This window comes from Capricornis sumatraensis, chromosome 10 (genome assembly GCF_032405125.1).
Source record: "Capricornis sumatraensis isolate serow.1 chromosome 10, serow.2, whole genome shotgun sequence".
In the NCBI taxonomy this organism is placed as follows: Eukaryota; Metazoa; Chordata; class Mammalia; order Artiodactyla; family Bovidae; genus Capricornis; species Capricornis sumatraensis.
This window is the reverse complement of record NC_091078.1, coordinates 96355295-96377859: the sequence shown is the minus strand read 5'-3', so window position 1 is coordinate 96377859 and position 22565 is coordinate 96355295. Positions and strand designations below refer to the sequence as shown.

Genomic DNA, 22565 nt, shown 5'->3' with positions numbered 1-22565 from the left:
GCTCTGGTGTTTGCATGCAATTTAACCACAAGAAAAAAACAACAACACAAAACCTACTTCTGGCAGATATGTAATGGGAATTTTCATCAACTGGATGAGAATATAACTGCTGAAATGCCCTCATCTACATATAACAGTCACTGTAAAGTAATCTTTGGAAAAAGTACTGTGTTAACCTTTTAAATGAATGTTTCTCTCTTTTTAAAAGGAATAATCATAAGACATGAATTTTAATGTCTGGAATATCAAAGATATGTTCAGTATCCCCTCAGGCTCCGGGTAAGTTTTCTGATTATGTATTCTTCTACTTGAGAGGATTGATTTCATGAAAACAGGCTCCCCTTCGTATGGGTTTATAGTAATAGAGTTACCCTGTATAGCTTCTTCCCCTTGCTTGTCACCACTGTAACCCCCTCATCCTGTCTTCTCCCTTTGCCTATTTTCTGATTATAAAATTAATATCAATTCAGCTATGTGTGTTAATCGAACAATGACTGTCTAGCACCAGACCTAGGGACTATGAGGCCTGTGAGAGTTAGACATGGTCCAACATCTAGAAACTCTTACCTCATTTGGAGTAATTGCTATTGAAACAGCAGGGAGCAAACTCAAGACAATGTATTCAGCTGTGTCGTACAATTCATAGGTACCATGAAATTAAGGACCACTCCAGCTGCTAACAGGGCTCATTGAAATACTGCTCCCTCTACCACTCTGCTGAAGTACTTAGGTTGGTGTCCTCTAGCCATGCAGAAGGGCCTGTTATTGCTAGCTTGGTGGGTGTGCCCCAGAAGTGGTATATATGGAAGGATTTCGAATTGTTTTTGGCATGCTTTAACCTGGTGGCTCAGAGGTTAATGCGTCTGCCCACAATGCGGGAGACCTGGGTTCGATCCCTGGGTCTGGAAGATCCCCTGGAGAAGGAAATGGCAGCCCACTCCAGTACTCTTGCCTGGAGAATCCCCACGGACAGAGGAGCTCGGTGGGCTACAGTCCACGGGGTCGCAAAGAGTCGGACACGACTGAGCGACTTCACTTTCACTTTAATCTTTGAATAGGTTTTTTTCCTCCTAACACCTTCCTAAAGACAGCAAAAAACCTAAAACATTGTTCTTTTTTTTTCCTTGAAAAGTAAAAAAAGGCTTACAGTTGATACAGAGTAGGGGAAAAAAATATATGTTTAATTCCAGATCGTAGCTTGAAGACACAAATCCTACATGACTTCTGTAGGCTCACAGAGCTGTTTCTTTTCCAGCCCAGCTAATTATTCTCTTTGACCTAAGAACAGAGTCACAGAGAACTATTTAGCTATTTTGAGCAATGATTATGCAAACCATATTATAATATATGTGTGTAGCCCATTATCTTAGCTAATCTTAGAAAATGATTCTATGAGTCAAAATAATTTCTCTTCTCTGTTCTGAACAAGTAGGGTTTCTCTCTTTCTTGTATTAATATATAATGATTCCTTTGGCTTAGAATATGTACTTATGTGCTATCTATTTTAGATTTAGCATTTGGAAAAGGAAAGATCTGCCTGTGTGTTTTAATGAAAAGGATGTTTTCTTGGGTTATACAACAGCATTAAGTAACAAACTGTTATTGAGATGTCTTTCAAGTAAAAACTTGGAGACTATATGTTTTGTCTATCCACTTATGTGCTATAGACTCAGTACACTGTATTCAGGTGTCATTGTATCATTATCAATATCATTATCCCCTTCAAATGTGAGATTTAGATGGCATATGTATCCATGGGAAGCAAGTTGGAGGTCCACAGCTAGAAGTATTTAAAACAAGCAAGGATAAGACACTAAAGTGCAAAAGGGAATAATACAGTGCTTAATGGATCTTTCTGTGTGCAAATCTGAGTTGATCATATTCTTCAGTCTGCATGAGACCTATATTAGTCTGCTTGGGTTGCCACAACAAAGTACAATAAACTGGATGGCTTAAACAACAGAAAGTTATTTTCTCACAGTTCTGGAGATTGAAAAGTCTTAGAATTGAAAGTCCTATGCCAGCATGATTAGTTTTTGGTGAAGACTCCCTTCTTGGCTTGCAGACAATTGCCTTTTTCTGTGTCCTCACATGATGGAGAAAGAATGAGGGTAAGCTCTTTGGTGTCTGTTCTTATCAGGACACTAATCTCATCAGGAGGGTCCCATCCTCCTTACTTCATCTAATCCTAATTACTTCCTAAAGGCCCTATTTCCAAAACTCATCAAAATAGAGATTAGGGTTCCAACATAAATTTTGGGAGGACACACACATTCAGTCCATATCTAGGTCTATATTGTGGTTGTGTACTATAGCGTCTTCTCTCCCTCCAGTCCTGCTCCTTTCCTTCCCTACAGACACACATTCTAGGGGAGTTAATGTGTATCCTTCCCGTTAATTTTCTACATACTCAATTACATACTTGTTTGATATGTATGATGTAGGCTTATAAATTATGTTAATACATGAGAGAGTTTATTACATTTTTATTTTTCTTCACTCAAAATTATGTTTCTGAGACTTATCCATGTAGTTATATGTAAATCTAGTTTATTAATTCTGACTACTGAACCAGTTATATGCATAAGCTGTATTTTATTTCTAATCTGTTCCCTTACTGATAAACAAATTCAACCTTTTAAAATGTTCTCTTAATCCCTAAAGATTTTATGACCTTTGATCTTCAAAATGGTGTTAAAGCCCATAATCTTGTTGTACAAGAAATAATGGTCTTAGCCCTTAATGTCTGAATTTCCATCTGATTGTTCCTAGGTTGTTGTAATCAAAATGTCTGGCATTCAAAATTTCCTTCTTTCTTTACAGGTAGTACTGGCAGTGTGCAGGGGACTAGGAAGTCAAAAAAAGCTAGCATTCTGCCCAGAATATTCTGAAATAATTTTGAGTTATGGTTTTCATTTGTTCAGGATTGTTTGTCTGCTTGATATACTTTTATCTTCTTGCTTAATTTCAGGGCCACTAAGTCATTTAACTTGAATAACAATCAGACTGATTACTCCAATCTCAGCGATTCCCAGTTCCTTTTTGGATCCCAGTTCTGTCCAGAAACTTCACAGACTCTGTCAACGGCCTTGGACTCTGAAGTCCACTTGAGACATCCAAAACAGTCACAACAGAATTCTCTGGATGTGAGTTTGAATTCCAGAATTTCTCTGCACATGTTTCACAGTCATTATGGAGATAAACTGTAAAGATGACTTATTCTGCTGGATTATATTTTAGAATTGTACACCTCTAAGGATCACTGCCCTAAATAGATTTCTGTTTGATTGGTGATTCATTTGACTTGGTGGTCTGAAATGGACAACATTTATATTTGCATTTTCTTCTATTACTAAAGCAACACAGAACATTTCCAGTGCTTTGACCACTCCTAGGGAGTGCCAAATATTACATGACATTTTCTAAGGCTTGTCATATTATTGTTTGTGGATATTCAGTAATAAAAAAGAACTTTAGAAAAATAGGGACAAAGTAATATAAATATTATTCTATATGGACTTTTTTTCCCTAAGAAACATCAGATGCTTTGTGGATTTAGTCATTAACTTCTTGAAGAAGGAGATGAGGATACTGAGGGCTAAGTTGATGAATAAGGGCCAGAAAATGTGAAAGTAAAAGTCACTCAGTTGTGTCCGACTCTTTGCAACCCCATGGACTATACAGTTCATGGAATTCTCCAGGCCAGAATACTGGAGTGGGTAGCCATCCCCTTCTCCAGGGGATCTTCCCAACCTAGGGATCAAACCCAGGTCTCCTGCATTGGAGGTGGATTCTTTATCAGCTGAGCCACAAGGGAAGCCCGAGGGCCAGAATCTCTCGGTTTTTTGGAGATCAGCTTGTTTTCTTTTGTGAGTCAGAAATATTTTTTTTCAATTTATTTTATTTTGGTCTAGAACCAGATTTAACTTTATACACAGACTTAACTGCATCAGATAGACTTAATAAGAATAGGTCACTCCTGTAACTTAGTAAAGTATGCTGAGATAAGTATTTTAGTACAAAAATTGGTACCCAGTGATATGAAGGAGTAAGTATACTACCTGAAAGTTTCAGAGTAAGTTTTGCTTTGGAATGCAGGAAGTGGCTTACCATGTGCCATTTACATTATATGTTAAACTTATCAGTAAGTCTAGTTCATCAGCAACTGAGCAACAACAACTTGAGTTAAACTTATTAATATAAAAACTTTAACACATTATCTCAACACAGCATAATTTCCTGTTGTTCCCTTTAAACTTATACAATTGATTTTAAGCCATTTTAGCTAACATTTTAAATATCTCTGAGCTGGTAAGGCAGAAATTATACTAGTAAAAAGAGTTGCTTTTCTTTAATATAATTTTCTGGTACATATGAAATAAAAAGGAAATACTACATGCTGCATTGGATTTTAGTATTATAGTTTGCACTTAAGTGTAACTCTGCTTTGTATAGAAAATAGTGAATTCTATAAATATTTTTATGTGTGAAATGCTATGATGTTTTTCTTTTCCACTGAACAGAGTGAACCTAGTATTTTCACAAAGTACCAAACAAAACCCCAGCTGCTTGGAGGAGATACAAAAGATGGAGGCTTGTTTCCTCTTCCTTTGTCTCTTGGAAAACCAAAAGGCCTCTTGGAACAGTTTGAGGAGAAAAAGAAAAGTGCAAAAGACAAATGTGACAGGTACACAAAAACCTTTCAAGTGGATGAGACAGCTTCTCTTTTCTGAGTGAAATAGCAAATGGAATGTCAGTAGTTGAATAATTCAGTTTCAGGATGATAGTATTCTTACTTTTACAGCCCATCTAGTAACTACTCTTTATTTGCTTTCTTAGGCTGCCACAGTTTTGGTGTCTCTGAATATTAAGCTAAAGGACTTCTTAGAGAAACGTAATATTCAAGTAATTTTAGGTTTATTCTGCCTAAAATTCTGTCCTTTTTCTTCAGATCATCAGACTTGGGAAGTTAGTTAACATTTGTTTCAGGGTCAAGAATATAGCACATGAATTATTAAATCATAGTTCAGGCTGATTTTCTCACTTTGAAATGTTGGTATTTTTAAAGATATAGCCTACATTTTATACATATTCTTATTTGTTTTATATATATATAATATATATATATAAGCAAATTTAGGACTACTACATTAATTTGTAAATAAATACGTTGCAGTCACTGAGGAGATTAACTTGTTCATTTCTCCATAGTAAGTTATTATGAGGACATCCTTAGTTATCATAGAGGTTGTAACACCCAAGCAGAAACATACTCTATTCTTTCTGTAACAGTAAAGATGTGTCATGTAGCATCACCACTAATACTTCCATGTTGTTTTTGTTGTTGTTTAGTTGCTCAGTCGTGTCTCACTCTTTGTGTTCCCACAGACTGTAGCCCACCAGGTTCCTCTGTCCATGGGATTTTCCAGGCAAGATTACTGGAGTGGGTTGCCATTTCCTTCTCCAGGGGATCTTCCCAATCCAGGGAAGACTCATATCTCTGTGTCAACTGCATTAGGAGCCAGAATTTCTTAAAGAATTCTAGATTAGGAATTCTTTAAAAGATTAGGTATATTCTCCACTGTATACCTATATTCCTTTAGTGATAAAAGCAAAATACTCTATTTGAAGTGTTTGATTCTGCTGGTAAGTAAACACTTCCCAAATGTTGACAGATTTCTTTCCTCTAGGAATCTAGGCTCTAGGATGCATAATGATGGTACAGTACTACACATGAGCAGGTCCCTCTCATCTTACTGCTTCAAATAAATTAGTCTTAAGCTTTTTGTTCTCTGGGCTTTTGGATTATATTATTTTGTTTGACCATAATTTCTGTCACTAAAAAAACTTTTGGAAATATTGAGTTCTTGATATTTCCTTCTTCCTTCTCTCTTTCCCTCCCTTCCTTCATATCTTTATTTCATTTTTCATTTCCTTTGCTTTTTTTGTAGTGAAATGAGTTTATTTTCTTTTCCTTTTTTTTTTTTTTTGGCTGCATGACTTGTGGGATGTTAATTCCCAGACCAGGGATTGAATTGAGGCCCTCAGCATTGAGAGCGTGGAGATGTAACCACTGGACCACCAAGGAATTCCCAGAAATGAGTCTCTGTTAACAATTATTTACAAGATGGCAAAAAAACATAGTATTTATACAGAAAGAATAGATAAGGACACTGAAGATCCTCTTTTCCATTAAAAAATTTTCAAGTTTATGATACTGATTTAAACGCTAAGCAGAAATCATAATTTTCATAAATTCTGGCAAAAACAAATCCCATTTTAGATTGCTGTTTTCTGTCAGTAAGTGCTTGTCAGAAATGTGATGAAGAGTGAGAAATGTTTAAATGAGAGAGAGAAAGTATACCATTGTAAATCTGGAAGCAGGAAAGTGATAAGGCATGGTACAGAGTTAACATAAGAGATGCTACTAGTCAATAAAACATGTATTTACATATTGTGTTTTGAAAGTACATGTTTTCCCAAATGAGTAGAAAGAGCATATAAGGTTAAAAAAAATCTCAAAAGAAGCCTTACTCATTCACATTGCATTTGTTATAACTCTTTTGATAGGAAATAAACTAGCCTGGATAAAAAGGAGGATATATTAACCCTCTTAACAACAATCTGGGAAGGACAGAGAATGAAATGAAATCAGAATCTGTCTCTTTTCTGTGCTTCCCTCCCCCTCTATGCTTCATTCTCTCCTACTAGAGACCAGCTTCCTACTAACACAGAAAAATAGACTCTCACGCCTTAGTTACAATTTGAAAATCCTAGTGAAAGCTTCTGATGGATTTGTTTATTTGGTTATTGAGGGGTGAGTGAAGAGGGGGGTATGACTTGAAGTTCTCATCATAATCACTTATTGGATACAAAAAGAAACAATTCTCCATTAGAGGTGGATGCTGGGCATACCAGACAATGGGATGTTCATTACCCAGATTATTATTTTGTAATCAGTCATGTTTGAGAAAACAGATAAGTCTCATAACTAATGAATAACCTAAGGACCACAAGGAAATTATAAAATGAGCCATATTCTTTCAAGATTGGGGATCACCACAGTGAAACTTGTTCATTCACTCACTCAATAAATGCTGTGCTAGGCTCAACAGGGCACACTGGGGATCCCAAAGGGAGGAATAATGGTACCTGTCTTTGAAGTTCTCAGTCTTGTTAGGGAAACAGGTATGTGATGGATAAATTAACAAGTGAGCCAGAGTTAATAGTTATGAGCAACAGAAGTAACTATTTAAATGAAAAAGGAATTTATTAAGAGGGTATTGGAATGGCTTCTGGTTCTGAGTAAGACAGAATAAACATACAACATCCTATTGCTCCCACTGAATGCAACCAAGGCCTGATGTGTGCATGTAGCATCTGAGGACTCTGAAAAATAAATAGTAGCAGATAGATTGAGGAAGGGAACTTGAATTTGAAGTATGATAGCCTAGCCTTAAGATTTCTGGGGTTTTGTTTTTAACCAAAATGTAAGATGTTTGCTGTGACAGACACTGTCAAGAAAATGAAAAGACAAGCTACAGACTGGAAAGAAATTTGCAAACCACATTTTCAACAAAGGACTTGTATCCAGAATATATCAAGAACTCTTAAAACTCAACAGTAAGAAATAAGCAACTGAATAAAAAAAAGGGAAAAAAATTTTAGCAGACACTTCATCAAAGAAAACATATGGATGGCAAATACAGGAAACACCATTAGCTATTTTGAAAATACAAATTAAAATCACAATGATATTACTAATATGAGCAGATGATATTCAGTTCAGTTCAGTTGCTCAGTCGTGTCCGACTCTTTGCGACCCCATGAATCGCAGCATGCCAGGCCTCCCTGTCCATCACCAACTCCCGGAGTTCACTCAGACTCACCTCCATCGAGTCGGTGATGCCATCCAGCCATCTCATCCTCTGTCCCCTTTTCCTCCTGCCCCCAATCCCTCCCAGCATCAGAGTCTTTCCCAATGAGTCAACTCTTTGCATGAGGTGGCCAAAGTACTGGAGTTTCAGCTTTAGCATCATTCCTTCCAAAGAACACCCAGGGCTGATCTCCTTTAGAATGGACTGGTTGGATCTCCTTTCAGTCTAAGGGACTCTCAAGAGATATTACTTGAGATGATATTACTACTCATCTATTAATGTGACTAAAAATAAAACAGACAAAAATTGACAATGCTGGGCAAGAATATAGACCAAATGGAAATCTTGCTGGTGGATATGCAAAATGATACAGCCCCTTTGGAAAAGTTTGTCAGTTTCTTATAAAATTAAACAATTTACTATCTGCCTCTGCAGTTCTACTCCTAGGTATATAACCTAGATAAATGAAAACCTATGTTTTCATAAAAGTCTATACAATAAAGTTTATTGTAGCCTTGTTCATAATCACCAAGAACTGGGCACAACCCAAATGTCCTTCAATGTATGAATAGATAAACTATGGTACGTCCATACAATGGAACACTACTCAACAATGAAAAGGAGTAAACTATTGCTATACAACAACATAGATGAACTTTAAAAGGGACTCAGTTCAGTTCAGCTCAGTTGCTCAGTCGTGTCCAACTCTTTGTGACCGCATGGACTGCAGCACACCAGGCTTCCCTGTCTATCACCAACTCCCGGAGCTTGCTCAAACTCATGTCCATTGAGTTGGAGATGCCATCCAGCCATCTCAACCTTTGTCATCCCCTTCTCCTCCCACCTTCAATCTTTCCCAGCATGAAGGTCTTTTCTAAGGAGTCAGTTCTTCATATCACATGGCCAAAGTGTTGGAGCTTCAGCTGCAGCATCAGTCCTTCCAATGAATATTCAGGACTGATTTCCTTGAGGATTGGCTGCTTTGATCTCCTAGAAGTCCAAGGTGCTCTCAAGAGTCTTTCAAAGGCACTATGCTGAAAGAAGCCAGTCCAAAGACTATATACTATATGATTCAATTTATATGACATTCTGAGAAAAGCAAAACTATAGGGATGGGTATTAGGTCAGTGATTGATTACCAGGGATTAGGGGTGTGGGCCTGAAGGATTTGTTTGGGGGATACTGTCTCATATCCTGGTTGTGGTGGTGGTTAACATGAATCCTAAATTTGTGATAAAACTCACAGGACTGTGTACACATACATATACAAATTTCCTATGTTAATTTAAATTTTTTAAAGTGTTAAACATTATTGAAAGATATTAAGTGGTTCATTTTATTAGGATTATGTTCAACTGCATTGACATATGTACTCTCATTCTTGTAATAATAATAGAAGTATTTAAAAGATGCTTATTTCTCTTTAATGCAAAAAATCATCCTGAAGTGTGTGGTCCAGGGCTCCTTCTAGCAGTGTGAATCTAGCAGATCCCTAAAGTATGATTCTTCTCAGTCCTCACAGTGCTTGGAGCTTTTATATCAGATTTCCAGACAGCTGATGGATGAAGGAAGGAAGAAGAGTATTTTCTGTTCCCTTTAGGATTTTGTTTTTCTTGGTCATGACATGTGGCTTGCAAGATCTTAGTTCCTCAACCAGGGATTGAACTTGGGCCAACGGCACTGAAGGCATGGAGTCATAACCACTGGATTGCCAAGGAATTCCCGAGGATGGAATGTCATCTACCTAGGTTGTCAGGGCGTGGCAGGTGAAGATTAGGAATCCAGTTTGCAAGGAAGAAAATGAGGCCAATTTAAGTTTCTGCCATAGTCATACAATTGCCAACAACTACCTACCATGGACAACTTTCCAAACAAAGTCTCAAAATCAGTCCCGTGCAGATTCTGCTGCCTACTAGCCTCTGCCCAGAATGCGCTAGACCCTTCCCTCCACTGTTGTCAGTGCAGTCCCCTTTCATCAGTCCCATGGAGCTCCATCTTTCTACTACGAGAGCCATAGCCACCAGAGAAAGAGGTCACAGTATTTTTATCCTGACTCCCACTCTGACAAGATGTATGTGAAGGGAGAGCCCAAGTTCAGGAAAAGCTCAGAAAGCAAGTCCTGGCACTCTCAGCCTCAAGAGGAGGAAAGGGACTATGCTTCTTCCCAAGAACCCTAATCTGAGGAACTCCTCAAACAGTAAAGAGGATCAGATGGAGAACAACCTAAAATAAAGAATCTAGACTTTTCACTCTAAGTACAAATTTGTAAATGCTGTAGTAGAGGTTTCATCCAAATGCTTTGGGAGCCCTGAGGACAGGCTTCCAGTTCTGACTGGGGGCGTGAGGAAAAACTCCATCCAAGGGAGCACATCTAAACTGAGTAGGAGTTTTGGGCAGAGATCTTAGGTCTGTCAGATTCTCAAGTCTGCCTCTGAATCAGCTTACTCTGTGAACCACCGTTAACACTGTTTTATATAACTCTGCTCTATTTTTGTATACTTTCAAAAATAAAAATGGAATTGTTTCCTATGGATTATTTTCAATCTGTTTTTTAATTTAATAATATTGAATGGTTATATTTCTGTTTCATCTATAAAATCATTTCGGTGGATCATTTAGAGGGTTAGGTTTTAAATGTTAAATACATATGAGAAATGCCAAGAATATACAGTGAGGTAATGATAATCTTTCAACAAATGATGTTGGGAAAACTGAATCCCTATGCAAAACAATGGAAAAGGATCTTTATCTTATACCATTCACAAATATCAACTCAAAATGGATTAAAGATGTAAATGTGAGACTTGAAACCATAGAACACCTAGAAGAAAACATAGGGAAAAACATTCTTGACATTGGCCTTGGCAATGATGTCTTGGATATTACATAGGTAACAAAGGCAAGAATAGACAAATGAAATGACATCCAAGTACAGGCATCCTTCAGTATCCACAGAAGACTGGTTTCAGGAGTCCCTGCATATACCAAAATCCAATGATCCTCAAGTCCCATAGTCGGCCCTCTATATCTTCAGTTTTGAATGCACAGATTTAACCAATTGAAGATGGAAATTTCTGTCCATGTTTGGCTGAATCTGAAGATGTGAAACCCTGGAACGTAAAGGGCCAACTCTATTTATTGAATGAAAAATCAGCATATAAGTGGACCCATGCATTTCAAACTTATGTTGTATAAGGGTAAAAAGTTTCTGCACAGCAAATGAAATCATCAACACAGTGAAAAGGCAACCTATGGGATAGAATATACTTGCAAACCATATATCTGATAAAGGGTTAATATAAAACATTAAAGGAATACCTACAACCCAGTCACAAAAACAAACAAAATAAACCCAAAATATCCTGATTAAAAGATGAGCAAAGGAATTGAATGGACAGTTCTCCGAAGAAGACATTCAAATGGCCATCAGTTATATGAAAAGATGCTCAGCTTCACTAATTATCAGGGGAATGCTAATCAAAACCACAATTAGATATCATCTCACACCTATTAGAATGAGTATCACTTAAAAAATTAATAACACTGTTGGCAAGTTTATAGAGAAAAGGGAACCCATATACACTGTTGATGGGTGTGAAAACTGGTGCAGCTACTTTACTTTTTTTGCCACATCATAAGGCTTGGGGGATCTCAGTTCCTCGAGGTCAAACCTGCGCCCTCGGCAGTGAAAGCTCAGTGTCTTAACCACTGGACCTCCAGGGAATTCCCTAGTGCAGCCATTTTAGAAAACAGTATAGAGGCTTCACAAAACATTAAAAACAGAACTACCACATGATCCAGCAATTCCACTTCTAAGTATATACCCGAAGGAATTGAAATCAGGATCTTAAAAAAAAAAAAAGAAATCAGGATCTTGAAGAGATATCTGCACTCTCATGTTCATCATAGCATTATTTAAAATAGCCAAGAATGGAACTAACCTAAATATCTATCAATGGATAAATGGGAAAGAAAAAATGGTATATACATACAGTGAAATATTCTTTAGCCTTAAAAAAAAAGGAAATCCTGTCACTTGTAACAACATGAATGAACCTGGAAGACATTATGATAAATGAAATAAGCCAGACATAGAAGGAAAAATACTAATTATATGCTACCACTTATACGAGGAGTGTGAAATAGTCAAATTCATAGAAGCAGAGAGGTGAATGGTGGTTGTCGGTGGGGAAGGTGTGGGGGAAACAGGAAGTATTACTCAAAGGGTACAAAACTTCAGTTTATACAAGATGAATAAATTCTAGAGAGCTACTTATACAGCATAGTGTCTGTAGTTAACAATACTCTTATATTGTAAAATTTGTTTAGAGGGTGGATCTTTGTTAAGTATTCTTATCACTAATAATAATAAAGAGGGTAGAAGGAAACTTTCTGAAGTGGGAGATGTATTTATGGCATAGATTGTGGAGATGGTTTCATGGTTGTATACTTATCTCCAAACTTGTATATGTTAAATATGTACAGCTTTTTGTGTGTTAATCATACCTCAATGAACTAATTTAAAAAATTGAGTCCTGACCACTCAGAAGAGATGATGACTACAAGCAACTGGCACAGCTGTCATTGTACAAGACTAGGCGTTCTTTTTGTTCAAAATTTCTGAAGCATTGCTCCACTACCTTATAGATTTCTGGGTGGTTTTAAGAGGCCTGCTGCCATGCAGATTCCTGAGCCTGTATATATCACTTGCTTTTTTTAATTTCTGCAAACTTTTAGGACCTTCTCATTATCCTTAGAGTTCTGAAATTTGACAGCACAATGTTTGATGTGGCTCATCATAAGCCCTTGGCATGGAGGAATTCCTTTTGCCCTGTAAACTTGTGTCTTTTGGTTCTGGGAATTTTTCTTTTATTATACCTTGGGAAACCTCCTATTTTCACTCTTCTTACTGTCTGGATCTCCAATTTTGGTCAAGCATTGAATCTCCTGCATTGATTCTCTAATTTTTTTTTTTAATATTTACTTGTTTTTCATCTGTCTTTTTTCTGTTTTCTATTACATTTCCATACGGTATCTTCTGGTTAATTCTATTTGTTTAATTTCTGCTATTTTAATTTATAAGTACCTTTTCTTATTCTTATTATCTACTTTTATAATTTAATATCATTCTGTTCTTATCCTTAGTTCACTAAATTTTCATTTTAGATTTTTATTGTTTTCAGGTCATGTCTTAATCTTATTCATAAAACTGTATGGTTTGTAGGACTCTGAAATGGTTCTATCAAATTCCTCTTTTAAAGTCAGTCTTATGGAGCATCCATAAGACTGTGGCATGAAGAGCTGTCCTATTGGGGTTCAAAAATTGATATATCCATTGTATAAAGAAACAAAAATCTGTAAAAATTTTTAATGATGAGCCTTGTCTGATTTTTTTCAAAAGTGGGATATATGAGGAATAATTATGATAATTTATTTTTCATTAAAAATCAATATCATTCCCAGAATTATCTCCATTCTTACAGACAAAATAATAGTCATTAGACTAACATATGTCCAGGAATTTTTGACTATCCATAGGAAGTCACTATCCTCTGAAGCCATGTTGCCATAAAAATGAAAGCTGGTGTGTTCTACTATAGAAACCACTTGAATTGCTAAAATTCAACCTCATTTAAGATCCATATAGAGTAAATTTTAAAAAACAATAAATTTTGTTTCACTTTGGAAATGATCACGAAAAGTCAGTGTTCCCCTTTTCTAATCTGGGCACTAAGATTTCTCAGGGTTGTCTTCAGCTCTGATCAACCACTGTTTTGATGCTGCACTGGCAGAATCCTGCTATGTTCATGGAATCAATTTTGTTACCTACTGTAAATATTTTGCAAAGGTTCACTTTCTTTTTTTCTCTATTTTAGTGAGACTTTATACAACTTAATTTCCCATATCAAAGAAAGCATTCACAAGGTAAGTATACCACATTTCAAGGTGTTAGAACATCTTACATTTTAAGAAGTTTAATCATTGTTTTTTGTTCATATAAAATAGCAGTATTTTAACTACTCTTTTTTTATCATTAAGTGACAGTTTGCCAAGTTAGTAAAATGAGGCAACAGTCTGTGAATTACTTCCTAATTTGGGGTTTCTTAGTTACAGACATCAGTGGAAGAGTCTGAGGAACATCTCAGTTCCAGAAGTCAGTCTATTTTGGATTCTTTGGAAACTGTGGCCAAGACAGGTGAGTCTCGTGTTTGAGGTTACCGGCAGGGGGCACTGGCGAGCAGTGAATGTGAACTTGCTGACCCTAGTCAGGTTTCTGCCAGTGGTGAGGTTCCACAGAGTGTTTCAGATGAGAGAATGGGTACATAAAATGAGCCCTGAAGAGATGTGGAGCTGAACTGGGTAGCAGGCCCCAGCCCTGTATGGGAATGCCTGGTCCCTCCATGCCTTTTTTGAAGCACCAATCCCCCACCCAGTAACCCAGCTGCTTCAAGGCAGCTGGTTCTGCCAGATTTCTAATCTCAACACCTGAAGTGAATCAATGGCATCCCTGAGTCTCAAATGAACTGCTGGCTGTGTTGTCTAAAAGGCTCCCTTGCTCTCTTAGGACTTAGAAATAAAGATACCACTCCTTCAGGAGTCAGAAATACTCCAGTCAACCTACTGTTCTGCTTGCTGCCTTCACTTCAATGACAGCTGTTTTGTAGTGAATCACAGCATCTTTCTCAATTTCAGTTACAGTCTGTGGTCTGTAAAGTCCTCTGTTCGGTCAATCAGTGATTTACGTTTAGGTGAAACCATGGTTCAGGCCCTTATTCATCAGAAGGGAGCCATGACACAGGTCTCCTTAGATGAACACTTCCCCTGGAACCAACAGCTTTTCAGCTCAACAGCAAGCTGATGACTGCATCTGCACTTGTTTGCATTTGTCTCTGTGTTTATTTTTTTTACTTTAAACAAATTGAAGTCAACTTATTCAAATGCCAAGGGATGGATTGCTCATGATTTACAAAAATTAATGCCTTTGTGTAACTTTGAAATTAATCCCCATCTGTCTGCAAAGAAGCACTGTACTGTCTGCTGGCTTCCAACCTGAGTATCCCACACACAGGGCCACTGTGCATTTGCTTAGAAACCAGTTCTGGAAGCCCAGGACTGTTACCCTCACAAGAAGATGCAAGACAAAGAGCAGAAGGAAAAAGGCGGCTTCCGGTGTTTAACGTGATAAAACAGCTCATTGTAAGTGCCGAAAGGCAGGCACTCTTTTTACTCCTCACATTTAAAACTGGGTGAAATATTGATATAAAAAGGAGGACTGCAGGAGAGTCCAGAACAGGGAATGGAAGTGCTCAAGGCCACAGCACAGGGTCAAGGCAGAGAGAGGAGAGCTGAGTCTGCAAAGGGAGACATAGGCCTGCCTCGGTAGGCACAGGGATCCGGATTCTTCCCTCCTGACAGTTCCTTAACTTTCAGAGCTTAAGACTGACCAGGCAAACAGTAAAACACTGTGGCATTACATTAATTAAAAACCAGGTCATTCTTAAAAATAGGCACGCAAGTAGCTTGTCCAGAGCCATTCCCTTTCTTGGTAGGCAGTCACTGAGAGGAACCAGGTAAATCTGCTGTCAAATGGCTAGGCCCAGTCCAGCTAGCCTAGAGCACCGAAGCTGCCAGTCAGTGCATTCTGCAGGCTTTCAGTAGGCATTCACTGTGTTTGGAAGGGGGCAGATACTATGTAAAAACACTCTCTCGGTTTATAATGTAATTCACACCTTCACAGAATGAGGTGATAAAGTCTTTCCCCAGTCACACTCTGCCTGTACAACCAGAAGGATCACTCAAAGCCATCTAATCTAACTCCCCTTCTTCTTCAGTTGAGGACACCAAGAACCAGACGAACAGAATGAATTGCCAAGGCCATCCACAATCCACTTTACCTTGGGTTTATGTGGGGTAATTAGTACACAGCAGTACTTTCACCTAAGATGTATAAATTCTATTGAAAAGTATGATCATTAGGAGAATAAAAAGGAGAGGCCACTATCAAAATCAGAAAATACCTGTTTTGGAAAATAGGTAACTCCATACATCAAAATTCATTCCACAGGAATCAACATACTGTGTGGTGATTAAATCATAAATAGAACTATAAGAAGCATGAGCAACATTTTTATAATTTTAGAGTGAGAAATGCCTTTCTGAGCAAGGCACAAGAAGAATGAAAGCCATCTATATGAACCATGTTGGAATGGAAATATTTATTAATTGATAAATGAAGGTAGCAAGGTGCTTATGTTCACATGGCTTGCTCCAGGACACATCTTATGGCAGAGAGAGATCAGTCGGTGAAAACTGGGAAGGGTGCCCTATAAAAAGGGAGGAATGAGCAAACTCCTCTTGTACATGGAGCCTTCCAGACCTTCACTCAGGTGGCTTTCATTAGCACAGCAGGGAGAGCAAAACTATAAAGGGAAATCACTGGCCATCAGTGGAAAAGCATCAGTGTACAACCTCATCTCAATGGAGCCCTTGTTGAATCTCTAAAATAGAAATAAAATCTTTTTTGAGGATGGCAACAAGGTGATGGGGAGTAGAAGGACCTTCACTTCACCTCCTTTTACAAGCATGCCAAAATCACAAGTAACTGCTGAAAAACCATCAATAAAAAAGACTGGAATCTACCCAAAAAGGGGGCTCAAATTCAAAGCCATAAAGAAGAAACCATGAAATGGTAGGAGTGGCACACTGACAATATGATCAAATTCCATTCCACCCAGGTGGGCGAGAATCATTGTATTGCAGACGTTTTCCATACGGGCGAGAGCTCTGAGCCCTGCGCCAGGCTCCCCAGCCCGGGAGTCCGGCATGGGGAGGAAGCGCCCCCAGAGCATTTGGCTTTGAAGGGCAGGGGAGCTTGACTGCAGGAGCCCCTCAGGACTGGGCAAACAGAGACTCCATGCTGGGAGGGCAAAAGCAGCGACTCCCTGCTGGTCTCGGAGGGTTTCCTGGAGAGGTGAGGGCAAGGGTGGTGGGGGCCACTTAGCAGGGTCCTGCATGAACTCTGGCTGGAGGCAGACATTCCAGGTCCCTGGTACCAAGACCTGGCCCCACCAACAGCCTGAAAACTCCAGTGCTGGAACGCTCAGACCCCACAGAATCATCTTGACAAGAAAACAGAGGGCTTCCCTGGTGGTCCAGTGGTTAACAACCCGCCTGCCAATGCAAAGGACACAGGTCTGGGAAGACCCCACATGCCAAGGGGCAACTACACCTGTGCACCACAACTGCTGAAGCCAGGGCACCACGCACTGAGAGCCTGTGCTCTGCAAGGAGAAGAGACACCGCAGTGAGAAGCTGTGCGCCACAAGAGAGTAGCCCCGCGCAACTAGACAAAGCCTCGCGGCAAGGAAGACCTAGTGCAGCCCCCAAATAACCAAGTAATAAAGAAAATCATCCTAAAAGAAAATAGAAATATTGGCAGTATGATGGCAGTGCACTCAGCGGTCCTGCGGATCTGTCTCTTCCTTCAGCAGTGTTTGGATGGAACAGACCCAGGGATGCCCTTTGCTCTCGCCTCTGACCACCCTCCAACTTTTTTTCCACTCACAGATTTCCAGTCAGCCATTCAGCTATCCTCGGCCATCAGGCCCAGCCAAGACCATTTTTTGAGATTAACTCCTTATTACCCATCAACCATCTGAGCTCCCAGATTTGTCACATTTCCTCAAGGTGGAGGCCACTGTCGACCGCCTGGTCAACAGGCGTCTGCAGACCTCGTCTCCTACCTCTCTCTAGAGGGTGTGGGCCACTTTTTTCCGCTTACTGGCTGAGCAGAAGCACCAGGGCGTTAGCGTCTCTGGAAAATGCAAAATCAGTGTGGTGGCCGCTCCCTGTTCCAGGACGCGCCGAAGCCATCTCAAGAGAAGTGGGTAAGGCCCATGACGCTTACGGAGACGGCTGTGTTCATGGAGAGGAACCGGAACCAGGCCTGTGTCGACCTGCGCGCCCCGGGCTCCGCCCGTGCAGAACCCGCCTGTGGCTTCCGGGAGAGCTGCTTCCTGGAGAGGCAGGTGAAGCTCATCAAGAAGATGGCGACCGCCTGATTAACCTCTGTGGGCCGGCTGGTCCCCAGGCCGGGCTAGGCGAGTATCTCTTTGGTAGGCTCACCCTCAAGTCTCCCAAGCACAGTGGCCTTTGAGGAGCCCCTCTGGTTTCCGTGCTTCTACCTGAAGCCCCTCTCTGCAGCCACAAGGCAGCTTTTTAACCACCCTGGAGCCCTCTCCCAAGCCTTGGACCAAGTGTAAACAGGAGAACTTTTGGAAGAAAGAGATTGTCCAGAGTATGGAAGTGGACTTTAAATGGCATATTTTTCTAAAAAGCTAAAAATATCTGTTTATAACCAAGGCAGAAATGAAACGAGTCCTCTTCTCTGGAAGACACACACACACACACACACACACACACACACACACACACACACACACACAGGATCTATAACCTACACATGGGTATGCACATATATTAATACAAAACTCCAGAAAATGCTCCTAATGCTGAATCCAGGAAGCGAGAATAAAGTCTACACGGGAGTGATTTGATAATTTTTCATTGGAAGCATTTTTATATAGTTTTTAATATATGTTTATTGTTGTGTCAGGTCTTAGTTGCCAGCACTTGGGATCTTTCCTTGCCGTGGAATGGACTCTCTAGTTGTGGTACCTGAGGCTAGTTGCTCCAAGGCATGTGGGATCTTAGTTCCCCAAGTAGGGACTGAACCCATGTCCCCCGCATTGCAGGGCAGCTTCTTAACCACTGGACCATCAGGGAAGTCCCTATGCTGTGATAGTTATTAAAACAAAAAAATTGGGTAGATTTTGGAAGTAATGTGCTCAATACAAAAGCTCTTTAAAAGAGAAGACCCTAAATAAATAAATAAAATAGAAAAATAAAAGAGAAGACCCTGAATGTGTTTCCTAGGGACAAAGAAAGAATATGAGAGATCACAGACTGATGCTTACTGATTACTGAATCTAGAATTGAATACTTTGCTTGCCTTCTTCATTCTCTGCTTTTGTGGCTGGTAATGTTCACTGTTTCTAAGAAACTGATGTGATGATGTGATGATGTGAAGTCGCTCAGTCGTGTCCGACTCTTTGCGACCCCATGGACTATAGCCTATAGACTATAGCCTATCAGGCTCCACCGTCCATGGGATTTTCCAGGCAAGAATACTGGAGTGGATTGCCTTCTCCAGGGGATCTTCCTGACCCAGGACTCGAACCTGGGTCTCCCGTATTGCATGCAGACGCTTTACTGTCTGAGCCACCAGGGAAGCCAAACATTGCTATTCATGAACTCATCCAGGGTAGGATAATTACATTTGCTTTCTACTACAAATATCAACATAGATGTCTGGAAAAATATTTCATTAACTGAGTTTAGGGGCAGGGATCCAGTGCTTGAAATACGAGTAAACAGTCTTTTTCTAATTGGTTGACACATGGAATTTACCGATCATAACTACATTCTAGAAAGATCACTCTGGTGACAGGGCCAAGAAGGCAGGCCAAAGATGAGTTGGTGCCGTCACCGGGGGAGTAGGTTTCAGAGTCCCAGCAGGTGCTGAGGTTGAGTCTGCTATGGCCAGGATGTCCTCAGGGAGGGAGGGAAGAAGAAACAGTGGGGGAAGCACCCTGCTCTTGCTTTCTCTCCTCAGCAAGGCTGATCCAGATAGGTGCTGGCAGAACAGGCTCAGGTGGCCCATGCCAGCTTCCAGTTCCTCCTTCTCCCCCACAGCAGCCTAGGCAGGGTGGAACATACCACAGTCTTCATGTGGTGATTGTCATTGTTCTGTATTTAGGGCAGGAGACTGCAAAAGCTCAGAGTGGTCTGATGTTGGAAATAGTGCAGGACAAAGGCAACGTGGAGCAGGCCATCCTTGATTTGCAAAAGAGACTCGAAGCTGTAAGTGTTAGACCCTGACCCTCTCCTCAAGTGTGTGTTTCTGGCTTTGTTACTAAGACCTATAGAGACATTTTAAAATTGGAAATTTTCAGCCAAAAGCAGAGGCCACCACAGGCCCCTTGGTAACAGGCCAGGGGGAGCCCAACTTCCCTTCTCAAGGTTCTCTGGCATGTGGACCCCAGGGACCCTGCTCCAGGGTGTTGCCATGCTTCCGCTTATAGTACCAGCAGGGCACAGAGTTTGGTCCTGCTGGCCCATCCTTTGTTTTGTTCACACATTTTATTGTGCCTTCTGAGTTGCACTGTCCATAACTCCTTACTTTTTCACTGCCTTTCTTTAGAGACAAGCAGAGTTTATAGAAATGAAGTCCAACCTGAAGCAACTTGAAGTTTTGGTTACCCAGCAGAGTAAGGACTTTCAGCAGCTGTGTGAGCATTTAGGCCAGCTGAATATGCCCAGTGTTCTAGAAGAGTTAAAGCGATTGACCTCCAACGCTCTGACACCCAAACACGTGAAAGACAGTGCCTCTCAGACCTCACCACCTCTGGCACAGAGCCTCAGTTTCACCAGGCAGGACAAATGTACCTCTGAGAAGCCAGTTATGTGGCAGGCCCAGGCCCTCCCTGCTGCATGCAGTCTTAGTGTGGGCTCCCCAGGGCCCAAGGAGTTTGTTGTCTGGGGTGAGGGATCAAAGAGGGATGCTCTCCAAGAAGAGGCTGTGCAGCCGGCAGTTGGAACTGGCAAAAGAAACAGGCAAATCAAGGACAGGGCAGTGCAGACTAACTGCCAGAACTCTGTTACTAAAACAGGCTCTGAGAACTGTGGCTCTGCCATCCTGGGTCACAAGGTTCCTAAAGATAGGGACCCAGTTTTCCAAGGAGACTCGCAGCTTATATCTCGAGGATATAAGGACTTCAACAACTCTGCAACCAGCATTAAGAACATCAGCCAAAAATGGCAAGCTAAAGGCGCATTTTCACGTGACCCTTGTGAACAAAGGTTGACTGAACAGAAAGGCATAACTGTAGAAAGAGGGAAAAAAGGCAAGCAGCAGCAGCAGCCCAGGAAAGCCCCCAGAAGGAGGTCCCTACGCAGGAAGCAGGAACAAATGCCTAGCAAAACCTGTGTTTCTAATTCTAAATATCCTCGGCCTCCAGTTTCCAGCCCACAAAGGTCCCCCTGGGGGCAGCAGGAAACTCTTGCTCAGCCCCTGCAACTTTGGGGCCCTGGGAGCCCCACATATCTAGTCTGCTCTGCTCAGGGAGGAACAGTCATGCCCAGTAAGACCACGAGGGAAGAGCAAGGGAACCTCGTGCAGCATAGCAGGCATTCCTCCCAAGACAACAGCCTGCTTTTTCCCAGTTTCCAGAAGGACCACCAGATGAGCTGGTTCAGTGATCTCAATGACCTCAACCCCAGGACAGAGTCCCCTCAGTCCCAGGAGTCAGGGAAGAATATACTTTATGACCTGGGTTTTGATAGCAGTGATGATGGCTTCTGACCAGCCCATAATGACTTTGGCTGATGGTTTTTGGTCTTGTTGGAAAGACAAATCACAAAACACATGGGTGCTGATGGCAGAGTTCTCAAAGCCTGCCTGGAGTCTTCAGGGTCAGAGGCTGGGCTTGGATGGGGTGGTGGTGGGGGTCAGTGGAGGGCTGGGGAGCAGATCTGGCATTCTGGGTACCAGGCACTTTCCAAGACAGAGCCTAAAGGATAAGTGCATCCTTATTCATGGGAGTGAAATGTGTGAAGAGGGTGTGAGGAAAGGTGGGGCAGCAGCCCGGGAGTGGGGCATCAGCAGGAGGGTATTGGGTCCGATACAAGGAGAACTGCCCTCCATACGGAACATCCAGTAGGAGAAGGGCGCGCACAAAACTGTTGCTATGGCAGCAGGACTCCCAAACACATCTTTTTGGTCTTCAAAACATTTCCTTCACATGACCAAGATCTTTCTGGGCCTCAGGATTTTTAAAAAATTTGTATCCGTTTTTGCTGTGAGAACATGTGCATTTTTTGGGTCAGTGGATGTATTCTGGGACACACACTAGGTCAGACTTCTTGTGAACAGAGAAATAACAGTGTTAAAGCCACGATGGAAAGACAGGTGACTCACACTACATGCTGGGAGCCGTACTTGTCACAGCCACGGAGTCCCACTCTTCCCCCCAGCTGTTTTCCCCTGCTGTTTCCCCCCCCACCTTTTTTAAAGCTAATGAGAGTGGCTGCAGGCCCTGTGTCATTTCTGGAGAACAGTGGGCTTATATGAGACTTTGGCTTTCCATTTGTATCTTGTTAAAGTTTTTGAATTTTTGCAACACATATGTATTTCTTTTGTAATTCAAAATGATCAAATAAAGATAAAACTTTAAAAAGCATGTTTCTTTCATTAAGTTTATTGATCTCCAGTTTACTCAAGGACATCGAGATGAAGATGCATACCATCTTTTTATTCCTTATAAGTTTTAATAAACCACACTGTACTCAAACTGATTGATTGTTATGAAAGTAAAAATCCTCATGGATGGACAGCTCCCAAAATTTGCCCATTTTCAAGCCAGTACAGGGTTGAAATAGGGCTTTTTTTTGTGGGGAGATGGGGAGGGATGCTGTGCCAGGTGGCTTTTGGGGATCTTAGTTCCCCAACCAGGGATTCAACCTGGGCCACTGCAGTCAAAGTCCTAACCACCCGACTGCCAGGGAATTCCTGAAAATGGGGCTTCTAGGTGGACCATAATAGCTCCTGATTTCTATTTATTTTCAGGG

The 22565-nt window shown here is 40.7% G+C and overlaps 1 protein-coding gene across 1 annotated transcript; it reads left to right on the top strand.

Annotated features, from left to right (window-relative positions):
• Positions 1-207: 207 nt before the first annotated feature.
• Positions 208-21300, top strand: IHO1 (interactor of HORMAD1 1). The gene is made up of 7 exons (XM_068982926.1): positions 208-279; positions 2972-3146; positions 4524-4687; positions 13754-13802; positions 13986-14073; positions 19696-19799; positions 20140-21300. Exons 1-7 carry the CDS (start codon positions 224-226, stop codon positions 21298-21300), a joined length of 1797 nt encoding a protein of 598 aa, XP_068839027.1. The 5' UTR covers positions 208-223.
• Positions 21301-22565: the final 1265 nt, after the last annotated feature.